We start from the raw sequence: 18,164 nt of genomic DNA on the forward strand, positions 1-18,164 counted from the left end.
GAAGATCACATCCACGTGGTTGTAAGACAAGTCGGAAAGGACATTCCAGTGTATGAGCTCAGACCAGAACAGGGTAAAGGCAAAACTAGAGTAGTACACCGAAATCTTCTTTTGCCCTGTGATCAACTGCCGCTGGAAACAAAAATAGCAGCACCTCTGAAACCTAAAAAGGACCAAATAGTGAACAACACAGGAGTCTGAGGATGAAGAGGATAATGAGGATTTCTATTTTTCACCGCCAAATGTTTGGATTCCCCCAACTATGCCTGAAAATGACACCAGTGGAAAAAAAGACTAGTCGTAACACAAACCAACCTACAGCACAGGCTCCAGTTCAGCTTGAGGACATTGCTGGAGATGTGGATGTTCCTATTCAGGATGCAGATGATGCTGACATGTCTTTTGTTGGTAGTGCGCAAGAGAAAGAGCCTCGTGAACAACCTTCACGGCCACAGAGAGATCGTAGAGTGCCGCTAATGTTTAGATATGACACACTTGGGACTCAGTCATGCTATTACGTCGCTGCTGTACCACCGTATGCACCACAAGCATGGCCACAAACGGTTTACACCCATAGCAACCCAAACTTGTATCTTTATGGGATGTGAGGGATTTGGAACCAATAGATTTGTTATGACGTTTGAATTAATAAGTTGTTATGTTAGTGTCGATAGATATCCCTTGGTTGATGCTTTCACTTTAAACTTTTGACGTTCACTGTTGATGTAATTGTTGCTTTAAGTAGTACATACAGAAATGTTGAGGACAACATTTATTTTCGTGGGGGAGTGTGTAACCAGCTGATTCAACCAGCCGATTTAAAACATTTTATGTTGGAAGTGCAATTACATTGCCAGGCCAGCAGGGGAAGCCTCAGTGCTCTTGAGCGTCATGCAGGCCGTCTTTTCTTCAGTGATAAATCAACACGCATGAAGAAAGACGTGTCCTCGCTTTATTGCTCGCAAATATCCCTTAGCACCACAGATTTGACAGTAGGTGGATTGGGGCGCATTAGAACAGGTCAGTTTGTTTTATGTATGTTTTTGTTGTGACTTGAATACTGTACTTCACTGATGCACTGTGTATTACATATTAATTACATTAAGAGTGTTATATTTGATACTTTAAAAAATTAAATAGTGAAGTACATATTTTTTAATTAAATGCATTATAATGACAATGTGTTTAAAGACATTTTGCATAATCTTTGGAATGCTATTCTTTTTAAATTCTAATAATGATAAAAAATGGCCTGGGTATAATGAATGACGTAAACAGCTACTTGGGTAAAATGCAACACTTGTTCAATTCCTAGAAGTTAAACATCTTCCAAAATTCAGAAAAACAACAGTGAAAGTATTCACCCAATGAGAGCTGCAGAAAGAAGATGTGATGATGACAGTGACTGAACTCGTAATACGTCCCAGTGTCCACAAGATGGCGGTGCAATCCAGAGTTTGACTTACCATCGCTCAATTTGTAAACGAATCAGTGTGGATTCCTTGACTATAAGTTCGAAGTCCATATGACAGATTCTCATGTTTTTTTCTAATTACTACTTCGTTTGGTGGGATAGTTTCTGTGGTAAATATTTATCACTGTTTTACTTTAGTCAAGTTCCAGTTTGTGAAGAATAATAAAGATAGAACATTACAGGAAATAGAGCTGTGTTCTAAAACAAAATCCCTCTGTGATGTCATCAATAAGCGACATTCAATCAAAAACACATTTACACGCAACAGACACCATTTTCTGACAACTCATGACCTCTTGGGCTTTGTCAAAGCACTGGAAGTCAAAGCACTGGAAGAAGAACTTTTAGGACTACGACAAAGTCTAAGGAATAAAGTTTGGCGTTAATGCAACACTCGGACGTCAACCGCCATAAAACAACAACAACAACAACAACAACAACAACCATTTTCTGACTCTTTAACAACCATTTAACAAAAATAAATGTATTAATGGGTAGTATCATTGAGCCTAGTACACACCGCAGCGTCAAATTCGCGCCCGACACAGAAGTTAGACGCCTGTACATTTGAAGGCAAAGGCCCTGGACGCGCATTCTTGACGCCCCGGACTCATGTCCGTAAAATACACTCAGCAGTCCGAGTTGTCCTGCGCACATGCGCACATGTGCAGTGGAGGAGTTGTGCTGTGTTGCTTTTCTCGTGGTGTAAATGGAGGACCATGGCTTCGGTTTATTAACTTTACAAAGTCCAAAAGCGGAGGCGATGGGCTCCGGGGCTTGTCTGGGACCCGCAGATACTTCAGAGCTGAGCAGAGTTTAGTCAATATCATTATTTGCTCCAAGATTTTTTTTAATCTTGCGGGGTTTGTTTTGGGTCTTTTTCCGGGTTGTGTGTAGCACGTCATCTCTGATTGGCTGCTGCGGCGCATCTGCCGCAGAAAGTTGAACAAAGCTGAACATAGTCGCGCCGGCCGCTTTGGACGCCTCGGGCGCCTCATAAGCGTCGAGAGCGTACGAAAACGCAGGAATCGCGCCGCAAAAACGTAGAAAACGCGCAGCGGAAAATGCAGGACGCGTTCGACCCGCGTTTACATAGACTTTGAATGTAAACTGGACGCTTTGGCCGCCGCGGTGTGAAGGCCCCTTTAGTCTTATCATAACTATTGTGTAAATTTGCACGGGGTGCACGGTGGCAAAGGCGGTTAGCGCTCTTGCCTCCCAAGAAGGAGATCATGGGTTAGATTCCCGGACCAGACCAACATCACATGATCTCTCTGGGTGGAGTCTGCATGTCCTCCCCGTGTTACCGTGGGTTCCCTCCGGGTTCTCCGGCTTCCTCCCACCGCCCAAAGACATGCATGTGTTAGGTAAAAAATTGGTGACTCTAAAATTGACCCTAGTGAATGAATGTGAGAGTGAATAGCTGTCTGTAATGTCTATGTGTCTGTGTTAGTCCTGCGACAAATTGGCCACTGTCCAGGGTGTACCCCGCCTAAGGCCCAAAGTCACTGGGATAGGCTCCAGTCACCCTCGACCCCGAAAGGGAACAAGCAGTAGAAAATGGATGGATGGATGGATGGACTATAAAAAAGTAGACGTATTTTGATAGTAACAGATCGAACAAATCTTTTTATATGAAATACAGTGGTAAAACTGTCAAAAAAATCCTGATATTCATCACTTTATTCATACCATATTCATACCATATTTCCTTTTTATTTAATAGAAACATGTATTTCAAGTCTCTACATGATCGAAATAATCGTTTGACTAGTCGACTAATCGAAACAATAATCGTTGACTTTAGTTGCAGTCAGTGTTTGGTTCACGTCTTGACGTATGTCACGTGCGCTCTGGCGCGGACTCTTTGGAGTAAAACAGTGGCTCCGCCCCTACGATGAAAACAACATTCAGGCGGAGCTGGCACTGCTGATTGGCCGAGCGTGTGCGTCAGTCAGAGAGGAGGCGGGACCTGCGGCTGAACGATAGTTCCAAGTAAAGCGCTCACATGCTGTACACCAGAGTCAACAGGAGATACAGGCAGACCCACGGACACACACGAAAACACGGACCCGGCCGACGCTCCGCACAGAACTGAAGGACACACGAGTCACTTCTGTCACCGTGGATCAGCGTCGCTGCGCGGGATGTGACTCTCCGGACCGCTCGACGCACAACGCTTTTTCCACACTCTGACTTCTTGTTTTCTACCCGTGGACTTTACCCGTGAAAAGAGGACTTTTGAGCGACACTTGGTCACGCTGACACTCGGACACTTCTGGACCATGGCGGAAGCGGTCCCGCAGCAGCCACATCTGGTGGAGATCGACCCAGAGTTTGAGCCTCTTTCCCGGCCACGTTCATGCACTTGGCCCCTTCCCCGGCCGGAGTTCCTCACCCCGGGCGACTCGAACACGTCGTCCCCGGTCCCGTCTGTGAAGCAGGAGCCGAGCGGGTGCGACTTCATCAATAACCTGAGCCTGCTGGAGGAGAGTGAGGACTTCCCCAAGCAGGACCCCGGGCTGCTGTGCGCAGACTTCTGTCAGGAGAGCCCACACCAGCCCCCTGCCCACCAGCAGCATCATCACCTCCACCAGCAGCAGCTCCAGAGCCCGCAGCTGCCGCAGCCACAGGTGCCTCTGCTGTCCCCGGGCCCGGCCGGGAGCCCCTCTGCCGCCGCCGCGGCTGCCGCTGCGCAGAGGAAGAGCAGCTCGTCCCGCAGGAACGCCTGGGGAAACATGTCTTATGCAGACCTCATCACCAAAGCCATAGAGAGCTCCCCTGAGAACCGGCTCACTCTGTCCCAGATCTACGACTGGATGGTGAAGAGCGTGCCGTACTTTAAGGACAAGGGTGACAGCAACAGCTCCGCGGGATGGAAGGTACGTCTGCTCTGAAACTGTACGCACTTCTGTGGAACGTGCGTGAGAACCCGTGCGCACAGAGGCCACAGGTGTGTGTGGCGTGTGTGCGCGCACGTGTGTGGCGTGTGGCGTGTGTGTCATGTGTGTGCGCGTGTGTGTCGTGTGTGTGTGTGTGCGCGCACGTGTGTGTGGCGTGTGCGCGCGCACGTGTGTGTGTGACTGTGTGTGACTGTGTGACTGTGTGTGACAGTGATGCTCTGGGGTCACTCTCTGTGCGTACCCTGCTATTCCTCAGAGTATCAGAGGTAAGATGGGACCCCCAAAAAACTATGAAATGACTCAGGACCCCCACAGCAAAATGAAATAGGGTTTTCTGTTTTTTTGTAGTTTATTGTGATATTGGACCCAATTTCTCAAAAAGAGAGTAAATACAGTGTCATAATTTGAACATGTCTTGAAGTCATCCCGCGACCCCCAGCTTATGCTCAATGACCCCCACTTTGAGAACTACTGCTGTAGAGTGCAGTCTCCACTCGCAGGTGACTCAGAAGGACCACAGTGTGCACTGTTTGCTGTTGCATGTGTACACAGAGCTGTGCATTAGCCTGCTCTTGTGTGAAAGCCTTTTACATTATCACTGCGAGGAGCTTTGGCTTCACTGACTCTCGCTGCAGGTCGCTCCAGGTCTTCTCTCGCCTCAGCGCACCTCACTGCACTACAGAGAACAGATGTAACTTCTATATGAAAACATTACATCATGAAACACTTGAGATACCATATTATATTACATATTTCTTACATTAATGTCATCCAACGACAGATGACGTTACAAATAAATGTCTTAATTTGTAACTTAATTGTTACAAATAATTAAATTACAAATAAATGTCTTTATTTGTAACTTCATTGTAGAATTTTCCCTTGTTCACCTGCAGTGTCTTCATTTGAAATGGTCTAAATATTTTCTCCTCAAAACTTTGACAACTTGACTAACACAAGCATAAACCATGACCTCCTCGTGCTGCACTTCTAACGTAAACCACGTGAGCTGGAGGCAGCGCTTGTGATTGGCCGATGCTTTGGACATGAAAGCCTGAACGCTGCGGCGGCACATGACAAGTCCAGCGTGCAGCACATCTGCTTGTGCTGGACAGAGAGAGTGACCTAAGAATCATCTGAACGTGCAGCCTTCTGGAGGTTATTTGCACAGGTCTGCTGACTCGGAGCGTTCAGTTCTGTGAGGGTCAGATTAGTGACTGAAGTTATGTTGGGAGAAATATGTTTTTTAAGACGTAGGTTTGGTCTCTGGTTTGGACTTGATTTGTGCTGCAGCTGATTTTGAGTTTGTTTTAAACTGCAGAGGTCCAAAGTTACCACTCTCTGACAATAAACTGTTTATAATCAGATGCAGACACACACAGTGTTCTCATTTTGATCCCTCTGTGCTTTTAGACTTTTTTGGCTAAAGATGTGTGAGCTATGCCTTTAAGGCTTTTAAAAGTGTTTTATTAGGATGTTATATCGGTTATCGGACAGCTGCGATACCAGAGGGTTTCCCCAGACATTCATATCGGTCCAATATTGAAAATGTAGCCGATATTTGGCACCCATATTTGTTTTGTACTGCCCCAGTCTGTGAGGGTCACTCCCAGTTTGTCCTCGCGCTCAGTGGTCCTTCTGCAGCCACAGCTGCTCTGCTGTTGACTGACTCTGCAAAATGTGGAGTTCAATTACTAATTCTGTTATTACATCATTTGAAGTAGGACTGGACAATTAATCTAATCTTAATGGAGCTTGAGAGGAAGTAATTTGTAATCAATGATATGGTTGGGTCTTTTTAATTGAAGTCTAAAGCTAATCTTCTGTCAATAAAAACATTTGGAATCTTGTTTGGATTGAGTTGTGTGTGCAGTGGTGACTTAAGTAAAAGTCCAGGTACAGGAGCTCAAAATCGATGTATTGCAATACATAATAACATTTTTACTTATTTCTCGCAGGTTTTGACATCCATAATGGAGTAGAAAGCACAAAAACCTTTTCTCAAGTATCCACTGTAAAATGAAGTGAAGAAGTACGGATACCTAAAACGTTTACTTTTGTACATCGTAATGACATAACTCAGTCTATTAATATTTCTTTCCCCATCTTGAGTGTCACAAAAAGTTGAAAACATTTTGCCGTCTTCTCTTCTGCAATCTTTTATTGTAATTTTTTTTTCATTTGCCTCCACTTTATATAGGTCTTTATGAGGCAGACCTGAGCCATACACATATTAACCTTTGAGTTGAATGGGCTCAGTGTTTGCCTTTTGAGCCTGATGCATGATTATCACGTTATTATGGGCGAGGGTTGTTAAGGAAAGGCACTATGCGGCCCACTACGGTACATTAGAGCAGTAGATCATTTACATTTTAGCCAGCTACACTCACGATGAAGGTCTATGAATGTTCTTTTCAGGTTGCGGTGCTAGGACTCGACAGCAGTATTTTACATTTTTATATACGATATTTCTTTATTTTTTTACTTTATGCTTTTGTAGTTCTTATTTTAGTCCTGGTCGAAATCTTGTAAACTATTTTGGCCGTCTACGCTCTGGTTTAGGTCGAGCGGCGCATTAATTAGTAAATTATTGACGAAGGCCCAGTTTCCGACACGTTGCATCTTCATTTGTAAATAAATTTCACTTGCAAGTTAGACAGTGTGCGGGATTTTTCCCTAGTACTTTTAGCGTCATGTACGCCTTTTTCCTACGCACCTGTTACAGAATCTGATGTGCGGAGCACCGTCCTGATATCGGTCAATTTCAATACAGTTTAATTGATATGTGGCACAGCACTTGTGGCACAGTGGAGAAACAATGGTGCACTTGTTTTGGGAATGCAACAACTTTATATGGTTTTATAATTATCAAAGTAGTTGTTACCTAATTAAATAATCAAATAATCATTATCTGGAATCCTAATCTTGCCATGAGATGAGTGAAGAGGTTTTCTTATTCAGACAGTTGTATCCACAGAAAAATGACATGGAGAATGTGTAAAATGTTTGTTTTTGATGAAAAACTGTTGGTACAGCAGAAGGTTCTTAAACGACTTCACTACAGCGGTTTCTGAGTCAAATTTAGTAATCTCATATAGAGCTCAGGATGGAATGGGAAAAATTAGCCGTTACCATGCTGTTTGCTCAATGTCTGTACTAAAGAGCCGAGGCACAACCTGACAGCTGAGTCGCTGCTGTTAAACACATTTAGCTTCAGAATAAGTTTTAATGAATGCTTAGCTTAATATTTAGTTTCTTAAATCTCCATCGGTTTAACATTAGGAAGTATGTGTAATGTCACTATCTTGATCTCGATCCACTGGCATTTCATATTCTAAACAACGAATCGATTTAATCAGAAGAATAATTGTCGGACTAATCAATCACCAATGTAATCATCAGTTGTAGCCCTCGACTATCGACTCGTATGTAAACTATTTGATATTGGCATGTGTGAGTTTATTATGGCAGATGCTGTTTTGTTACAGGCCAGACCAGAGCCACTGATGGGCCGGGCCGTAAGCTCTGCTTTCAGATAAGATAAGTTAAGATAACCTTTATTTGGCACATAAGTATAATAATAAAAACAGATAACTTAGAAATAACTCCTCTAATCTCAATAATAACACTCTTATTTACAGCTGTTATATGGACAGAAAATATTGCACCAGGATGATTGACATTATGTCACAGTATTGCACATGATTATGACAGTATTGCACATGATTATGAAGCTGAATGACACATTCAGGGCTAACAGTGTTTATTGTAGAGTCTGACAGCAGCAGAAGGAAAGAACTGTGAACCCTCTCCTTCACACCGAGAGTCTGAAGCTGCTCTCCAGAGGCCGATATGTCACACAGATTTGGATCATTCTTCATCATTCTTTCCAAGTGGCATGATTTGAAATAACTTCAATATGTGCCGCTTGGTGGCTGAGTAGATAGCACATATGCCATGCTCCATGTGCAGCTGACCACAGTGGCTTTAGTTCTATTCTGGTTTAGAGGATTTTCTGAATGTCGTTCCCTCTCTCGTTCCTGTTTCATTCTACACTGTCCTGTCCAGTTAAGCCCACGCGCCAAACAATCCTTAAAAATAAATAACTTTGATATAATAACAGTTTATATTGTATACTGCTCTACCCAGTATTTTAATATTTTTCATTTAATTTATTTAAAAGGACAACGTACAGTTACATAACGTCCAAGGGCAAAACTACTTGTACCAGATTATAGCTATAAAAATGAATTTCCATCTGTAGCGCTTAAAAGGAAGTGAGCCAAAGTGCAGAAGCAACCAAGATTTCCACATTTTATGCAAGTCTCTCTTTGCACTTTAGTGTTCAAATAAAATGGCCCATCATGTAAAGGTCGACTGATACATTGGTCTGTCTCTAAAAGTTTGGGCATTAAACATTAAAAATTGAATGACAACTTTTCTATGGCTGCAATAAGACTGGTGGAGCTCCAGGAGGGCAGAGCAGGCTGAGTAATGCTGTGGGAAAGACCAGTGCCATCCACGGCTGTACTCGCAGGCCTCCTACATTGGCCGGGCGCTCACTGGGGGGTGGGCTACTCACAGTGGGACGACGCGCAACATAGCCCTTATGCTAATGTTGTTTGTCAATATTTGAAATCCCAAATAGACGTTTGTTGCGTAAGTTTTCTGTTTTTTGCTTGTTCTTGGACTTGCAATTCAAACAGTTGCTTCATTTAGAGTCAATTTAATCCATATTCCTGTCCTCTTCAGTTAGTCTGTGTTTAGTAGTTCAATTTGAGACCTGACTGAGCTCTAGATTAGACCTGGAACAGCCTTTTTTTAGACCAGGATTAGATCTCGTGCTACTCAGAAGGCAAATATTTTCTCAGGTGGTATTTGGTGTAAAACCTTTGAGAACCACTGGTTTAGTGAAATGTACAAAAATATTTCTTCAAAATGTCTGAATTATTTTTTCCTCCATAAAGAGGAAATCATTATTTCAATTAAAATCCAATGCAAAAAAGAAATACATACATTTTGTAGAAATGTCAATTTTCAAATAAATGTCATTGTTATTTGAGCCCAGTCCTTGACAGTTGGAACATTCTGTCTCCTAACTTTTATTTCTGTTGGCTAAAGAACATTCCGTATTCTATAAAATTGTTTTTGAGGTTTTTTTTTTTATAGAAAACGATCACATGTTCAGAGGTAATAGTAGTGGATATGTCATTAAAATGTACGAAATATCCTACAAAATAACATCCATATCCATATCCATTGAATATATTCAAAGTTGGTTGTGCTAAAAGACGCAGTAAAATGTCTGCATATCCTGCCAGTGACACAAAAACACTCAACTCAAACGAAGTTTGAACTGGCTACTCTTTAGGTGGAGGGTTAACACTTTACGGACTGCTCCATTGTCTTTACATATGTGGAAATACTTAGACCGAGAAAACTTTGAAAAGGTAAATGACTCCTTCCATAACACTAGCTCAGTCACCCGAGCCGCCCTCTTTTTTTACTGTGAACTGTTGAACTCCACAAATCCAGCTCCCTTTATAATGGCACAGCTGACGACTACATTTATGTTGGTGTGTTACATCGATATGCATGAAAAACAGGCCCTGGCAGCTCATTTAGGCTTTAATTCCCACAAGAACATTTGGATTAGGCGTCTGACGTCATTAAATGGTGAAATATTGTGCATTATCTGTATAAGATTTAGAACTTAAAATAATGTTTGTGTTACTTTCTATCAATCAGGCATTCCCTCTTTAAGCCGCTACTTTTTCCCCGCTTTGAACCCTGCGGTCATTACAACGGTGAGTCTAATTTATAGAGGAGGGAACGCTAGCAGAAAGCGCAAGCGTTTGACACACTGTAGAAGAAGACATCAGTCGACAGTGGTCACTGTTCTCTGTATTTTAAGCTTCAAAACGCTGTGTGTTTTTTACAATCGGACTCATATTCACAGTCTAATGAGTTGTAATGTAGTTGTAATAAACTGAGTTTTTAAAATCCAAACACCTTCACCAGACATGCCTTGCCTTGTATTGCTTTCACAACTCAAGAGAATCTACAGGATGTTAGAGGTGTAATTATTTTGCGTGCAAGCGTTTGCCAACTGCATTTTTCCACAGAAATGCCATTCATTTGCTTACACTTATCCATCTTGCATTTTCGAGTGTTCTTAATGCTCAAAAATGTAAGTACAGTGCATAAAGACCAACAAAACACAGAAAACCACGTTATCTCATCTCTCTTGCTCTGTACTTTTGCGTTTCTCCTTTAAGTATCCTGCAGTGTCTCTGTGTTGTGACTCAGCCCTTCTGCCGCTCACACATGACGGGGCCGAGAAGGTGCCAGGTGGGGCCGGCCAGAGCTGGACACCGGCCCTGGCACCAGCGCTTGCCGAGGGGAAGAGCGATGCGGCAGATGGAGCCATGATGCAGTACTGCTACTGCCACCGAGTTATATTTAAGGCCTGTTTCTAAGCAGACTGTTGCCACCACGCATGGATTACGCCGATCACTGAACTTTAATGATACTTCAAGTTGTCATATTTTCTCAAAGTAACACTGGTGTTGTGTGTGAAAAATACTTCTCCGTAAACCTAAAATAATACATTTGTTTTAGATCAAAATTTACCAGAAACATATGAAAAATATCTGTCGGTCAAGAAAGTTAAATTGAATTATCAATAATAATATTATTATTATTATTATTTATTAAAATAATAACAAAGAAAAACATATTTCGCAATTATTAATCTATCTGTCAGGTGACAAAACTAGGAAATATTGTAAAGTCAACTTTTAAAGGTATTTGTAGCAATAAAAACTTTTTGGACTAAATGCAAGAATGACACATTTAATGCCATACTGTGGAACATTCCAGGCAAAGCAAGTGGCGAACCCCCCCATAAAAAAATTAAGTATACTTTTAAAGGTCCCATAACATGCAAAATCGACTTTTCAGAGCTTTTAACCTTCTTACATTGCTATTTGTGCTTCATATATGTACCCAGAGTGTTTTTTTTGATTGATTCCCGCAGTGTTTAGCTATATTACAGACTATCTCCTTTCCTCGAATCTCCAAACTGACGAGCGGTGGGGCAAGACCGCGTCATAAGGGCAAGCACGCGTCATCATCCGCCCTCAGAATAAACACCAGATTTATTTAGGCTCAAAGTAGTGTTGATCTGAAGTTCTATCGTTTCTCACTCAGTCGCGCGGCAGGAGCGGCGCAGCGCGGAGCTGACAGCTGTGGGGCTATGTCACGGGTGGGCGGGGCACACACGCGCTCTGAGACTACGTCACGGGTTGGGCGGGGGAGCCAGATCGCTCTTCGCAAGGGTGGGGGCGAATATCAAACCAAGCCGTCTGCATTTCCGGGTTGGTGAGGGGGTCCAAGGTCTGGGTGATATTTCTTAACTATTATGTTAAGGGTGTTCCACAACCCTTATTATTATCAATTATACACTTAGGATAGACTACGAAACGTATGTTATGGCACCTTTAAAGGAGACTTTTTTCCAAGTACTTACTGTTGAACAATAACAAAAGTTTTTTTTTTTTTTTTGACAACCTGCATGTTTCACTCGGAATCTTCATTTTTAAAATAATCAAAACTAAGTACAGCGATGTGGGTAGGGATAGGGGGTAGGGAAAAACAGGACTTTTCTGAACACTGGAGCCTCAGTTGCGGGACAATACAATATTACTCAAACATGCAGGAATCTTTTAAGTGAACTAATGATGAGGAAACACAGTTGTAACAAGGTCAAAAGCTCATTGAAGTTCAATAATATATGTCCCTTTAAATAAAAGCAACTTTCTGTATTTGCATAGTTTATGGTGAAATATTACAATAATATCACAATCCACTTGGTTGTTAGATAAGTGTTTATCCCCAGAAAATGGCCTTCAACCCCTACTATGACCTGGACCTGGACCCCAGTTTGAGCACCATCTGTGCCATACAACTGGTCCCGTGTTTGTCCACTATACGCACGTCACCGCTGGATAAATATTTAACAGCGGCCGCTGGAGCTGGACGCCTGCATGGGTTCTTTGATGTGAGCAGCGGATCAATGGAGCTTCCCTGTGCGTACGCTCTTGACCCGGGATTCTCTTGCCCACGCGGGTAAACACACTCCCACACCGCGAGGAAACAAAGTGTGCCGGACAAAACAGGACAATCCAGCTAAATGTTCAGCGCCAGGGTCAACGGCATGGGCAGTGCACCCAGTGACTCCTCTGAATGTTACATGTGGGCTTATGGAAGGGTTAGGTGTCACTGCTCTGAAGAGCTGGACCTGTACTTAAAGGGGACAAATTATGTGAAATGGACTTTTTTGAGCTTTTGACAACACAACAATTGTTTCCCATTGTCATTTACCCACATGAAGTTGTATTTAGAGTGATCGATGCATGTTTGAATCATCTACTCCTGCATTCAAGACGTCATGGCTCTAAAAGTCCCTGATCCCATCGATCGATTACTACTTTGTGCTCCTATTTATTTGTTCTGAATCAATGTGGAATTCAGCAGCTTTGCATACCTATTTTGGCACAAAGGAAGAAAATATTTGCTGCTCACCATAAACTGTTAGGATGATGCAGTTTTGAACGGAAAATCAAAAGACTTCTTTGATCAAGTAATTTTAAGCGGGTAAGCGTGACTAGAAAAAATAATCATAGTCGTATTTTGATCATCTTAATCGTTATCCAGACTACAGACTCTAAAACACATACGAGAAAACCTTTTATCAGCAAGACTATGGCTCTTATTAAATCAAAAGTTTAAGATTAGATTTTTTTATCTATGTAGAAGCCTTCAGTCACCATATTTCAACTTTTATCTGGTTAAAGATGTATTTAAACGTTGTGTTGGTAGTATTTAGTTGTTTTCCATCACTAATGTTCAATATTGAGGATTTTGTCTTTTTTGTGGTATATGACTTAAATATGTTCCATGGAAGGTTTCTACGTAATTTATGACACTTACACAACATAAGCCTTTGCCTGTTTTAAAGCTGTTTTGGACACAATTTCATTATCAAATTATTGATAACTAGAAGTGTTGCATTTTACAATTTGCTGACTCAATTTCACCCTGGAGAGACTCAGACACAGAACACGGAAAAGATCGTTTAGCAAGCTTTATTACGAAGGTAATTTGGCGTTCAGACCCCGGCGGAAGACATAGCAATTATGGGCACTCCATAATCTAATTGAATTAGATGTCTCCCCCCAGGAGACTGGTGGTGGTAGATATGGATGATTAGGATGAGAGGGATACAGAGGAGGAGATGGGGAGGTGGTGGGTCGCAGTACGGTTTGAAGGGGCTTAAATGTAACCGCCTGTGCGGTGATTGGGAGCGGGGAGGTGTGACTTGAGTGCATTGATTGAGGATGGGGAGCAAGTGCGAGGGGCAATGACGCGGAAGTCCCCTGTCCTAAAACAGGGGACTCTTCTCGGCCAGGAAAAACTACAAAAACCTCCTTGGGAAAAATAGAAACCTGGAGGAGCTCCGTGTGAAGGAGGGATCTGGCTCTCACAGACGGACAGGTGGACGCCCCCTTGAGTGCGTTGATGGAGCAGGGGAGAAGTGCCCTGCCATGGTCGTCGACGCAGATTGAGTTAGGTCTTCCAGGTGAATTTACGCAGGCTTCATTTGTTGTAGATTTTAATTTCCATGCTGTTGCTCATTTGTACTAAGAAAAGTCAAAATATAGTCGCCGGTCGTCGGTCGCCGCCGTCGTCGTCGTCGTCGTCGCCGTCGTCGTTTGTTCACATTAACTGCATTCACGTACTGGGACTAAACTGGGAACCAAATCTGGACTAGACCAGGACTAGAACAGGACCAAATTGAATCTACATCTGGACCAAACTGGGCTCAAACCAGGACTAGGACAAGTGACGCACTCCGTTATCATGCAATGTATCGCAATTTTTTAGTATTTGCTATATTGTTTGTATTCTTATCATATTGCATAACACTTTTGTTTATTACCATACATGTACTAGTATATCTACTTTATGATATATATGTCCTTAGATAAACCAGTTCCCAGTGTGTCCGTTATCACAAGCGCAAATTAAGATTAAATGCAGTTGTTGCGAGTCCGGTCGAGCTCAAAGCAGGTTATGTTTTTTAATGGCGAATCACCACTGCCTGCTCTGAATATGTATCAGCTAACCAGAACAGCGCCTCTTCTGTTTTCGCCCCACACATCAGTCATTCCCCCGAGGCAGGCCCAGCGAGGCCGGACCTGGCATGACCCCAAGACATGAGGGCCAGCTGTGTTCCACCCACCAAACCCCTGAATCCCCCAGTCTCGTAGCCCACGCATCCAGACTTAGCACACAGCAAGGCAGGTCCGTGCTGGGAGGGTGGGAACGGGGAACAATAAGAGTTTTAAAAGGCAAAAAAAGAGCCGGGAGGAGAGAGGAGGGCCCCCAAGAAGCTGAGCACTTAATGAGTTCGACACAAAGGGACAAATAGAATGGAAAATAACGGGGCCAAGGCCAAGGTCCCAAGGCCAAGTTCACTCTGGGCATTTAAATAGTCTGGATTTTAAAGGGGGTGTACCTGATCATCTTTTTTTCATGTAGTTAAGTTAAATCTGTTTTGTCCCTTTTAGGGCTGAGCGAGACTCACAAAAATGAATGTCTTTTGTATATATTTTATAGCAATATATGGACTGTATGTGACAAATGTGAAATGTCTAAAATGTATCACTTATTTGAAAGTTTACAACATAATCCGCTTTTTGTATCATTAGTTCTCGTTATGGAAAATGTGCATATTTTTAAAACAACATTCACGATATTATCTACATTTCAATGTATACGCCACCTCTAGTCCCAGTGCAGATGTATTGTAACAGCAGCTTTCAGGGTGAAAATCAAACTGCTCTGTGCCGTCTGCGTCTGATTATAGAGAGCGCTTTATTTTCCACGAAGCAGGAAGTGTGCTTTATTTTCTTATTTATATTTTTTTTACTATCACATAAGCAGAGGAAAGAAAGAAACAAAGTAAACAAACTCTGGCCTCTGAAAGTTATGAAAAGTGCTTATGAACGCATCGCGGCCAATAATTAGGAATTGTGCGTATGACAGGTTTTTATGATTTTCTAATTTTGACATTTTTTGGTGTATTCATACCTGTTCCAATCAAGTTGCTATTTGTGGAGAGAAACTTAAAAATCTGTAGAAAATTGCAGGAAGTGACATCACACTAGGGACACAAGTGTTTTCACCTGCAAGTAATCAGACTTGTTTTCAATTAAGTTGTTTTTGATCAATATTACAATTTAAAATGTCCAAATATAACATAATGATCCATGCGTGTTGTAGATCTGCTTGCCACTCATCTAAATAGGTTCTTCAGTTTATCAGATCAGATGAACTGAAGAAGCGACTTGAGTGGAAAGTGGAATGAGTGGAAAAAACGTTTTAACAGTGAATACATTTCACCAATCGACTTGATTAAATTTTCTTTTGCTTTCGTTTTCTGATACAGTCATTTCCATGTTTTAGTCTTTGTATCTCTCTCCTTTAAAAAAAAATAAAAAAATACTTTTTCCAAATTTTCCCGAGGCAACTGAATCAAAGCCTAGGAGCAGCATTCTTCACACTTTGGTCTTAACACTATAATTACTGTTATGATTGAGGACAATTACCAAAAAAGACCAATAAAAAGCTTAAGACACTTGAAATTTTACAGCGTGGCATAATTTCATTCTGAGTTTTACTGGGAACAAATTCAAAAGAAATGCACAGACACATTAAAAGCAACAGGCAATTTATAGTGAATTAGGTTATACTTTTTTTTTCTATTTCCATTTGGTCGCTTATTTATCAGTTTTAGCAAATGATGATGGTTTTGGAAACCATTATGTATTATATTTAAGTGTCTTCCTGTTTTTGTCCAAGTTTATTTGTATCCTGGAGCAGATGTATTGTAAAAGCTGCTCTTTTGGGTTAAAATGAGACCACTGTGTGCTGTCTGCAACTGAGTTGTGAAAAGCTCATCATGGTGAATAATGCTGGGAATACTATTCATTCACTGGAAAAAAATTACTTTGGACTGTGGAAAAACGGTTAAAATAAACCAGTTTTTGTGTGTTTTTCACATTTTTAACACAGTAAAAATCAAGTACGGCTTTCTTTATATTTAATTTCAGTTTATTTCTTCCACTGCTGCTTAAAGCTGGTTCTTAATTATGATGTGAACTCATGCGTGGGGCAGAAATCTCACTTGGCCTTATAATCTGCCCTCAGCGTGAACACCGCCTGGTTCTGGGTGACATTGTTGGGAGTTACATAAGGGAGACATTTACTGGAACCCTGGAGCCGCGGGCCAAAGTCTGGAGGCTCGGGTTAGTCAGCGGAACTACTTTTCCACTACACTTCATATGTGTGTGTATGTGCGTGTGTTAATTAAAGCCCTCTGCTGGCAAAGTACCCAGCATTCCACAGCAGATCTTTCTATGTCTTTTATAGAGCCAAACCCATTTGAATCCAGCCTGGACTTCCACCTTGACTCTGTTTTGAGCGTGGCAGAACCTTTTGAAGAGCTGAGTCACGGTTAAAGAGAATCAGAGCAGATGTGATCCGAGCAGATGTGATCTGAGCAGATCAAAACACTTTGAACTCTGGGACTTTAAAATAGGGAGGTGTTTGAATCATAATTGTGCCAACTTTATGGAAAAAAACGTATAGTTTTTTTTAAACTTTTGTTAGAAAGGAAAGATCTTGTTTTTTTATGGTGATTATTTATCTATATTTATTATCTATTATTATTCTAGAGCAGCGGTTTTCAACTCTTTTTGGTTAAATGATCCGTAGGCAGCTCACTTAATTAAACGTTACCAAATCAGACCTCTTAGTAAAATATTGTTGTTTATAAGATTGGGAGTTATGTTCGTGCTACTGTCTTTAAATTTGCCGGCACACCGGGTAATACAATCGAGTATCTCTAAAGTACATAGCTAAAAACCTTGAAACGTGCATTCTTACTGTCGCCTCTCCACAGATCTGACCTGTAACTTGGCCTGCTAGCTTATACATTACAGTAGCTTTTGATTTAAAAAGCTGCAGTATCTAATTGTATCTAATTCAGGCTTATTTAAAATGACAATGTACATTCAGTTTTGGAATATTTTAAAAAGATTTCTAAAAATAAACAAATTATTTTAGAAATCATAATATAATGCCCAAAATGCATCAACTAAAGAGATTTAAAAACTAAACCTGACTTTTACCTGACTTAGACTCGACATGCAGCTGGATATGAACACAACCATATTCCAAATGAAGTGATTGTGTGTACTTGTGTGTCGAGAGTGACCTTTGTATTGTTTTGGGGGGATGTGCAGCCGGTCCAGACCACCGTCCCGCACTGTGTCCAAACACACGCACATGTCCAAAGACATGCATGTGTTAGGTAAAATTGACAACTCTAAATTGGCCCTACGGACAGGTGTTGAAAATTAGCATATTCTGCTATAACACTTAAAACATTGCATCTGGTTTGTCCAATGTAAATCCTATGTCCATATTAAAATAAATAAATAACAATAAAATAATCATAAAAATGTGATGTAACTGTGACCGCTCGGGATTGAGCAACTCACAAACTCAGAGTGACCTGCTTTCACAACTTTGTTTTGCTGCTGTCCCACTCAGATCCACATGTGTCCACACTCCCTCTCTCCCTCCTCCCCCCTCTTCACTTCTCTCTCACCCCTTTTATCTCCTCTCTCTTCTCCCTCACACCTCCTTCTCTCTTT

At 41.7% G+C, this 18,164-nt stretch overlaps 1 protein-coding gene across 1 annotated transcript in view; it reads left to right on the forward strand.

Moving 5' to 3' along the window:
* Positions 1–3,574: 3,574 nt before the first annotated feature.
* Positions 3,575–18,164, forward strand: part of foxo1a (forkhead box O1 a) — a 60,764-nt gene continuing 46,174 nt past the window's right edge. Inside the window, exon 1 of the mRNA XM_072460562.1 lies at positions 3,575–4,356. Coding sequence (XP_072316663.1) covers positions 3,760–4,356 — 597 coding nt within the window. The 5' untranslated portion in view covers positions 3,575–3,759. The remainder of the gene's footprint in view (positions 4,357–18,164) is intronic.

This window comes from Eucyclogobius newberryi, unplaced genomic scaffold, assembly GCF_026437365.1.
Source record: "Eucyclogobius newberryi isolate DKJ021-1_F unplaced genomic scaffold, fEucNew1.0.hap1 SCAF_10, whole genome shotgun sequence".
Lineage (NCBI taxonomy): Eukaryota > Metazoa > Chordata > Actinopteri > Gobiiformes > Gobiidae > Eucyclogobius > Eucyclogobius newberryi.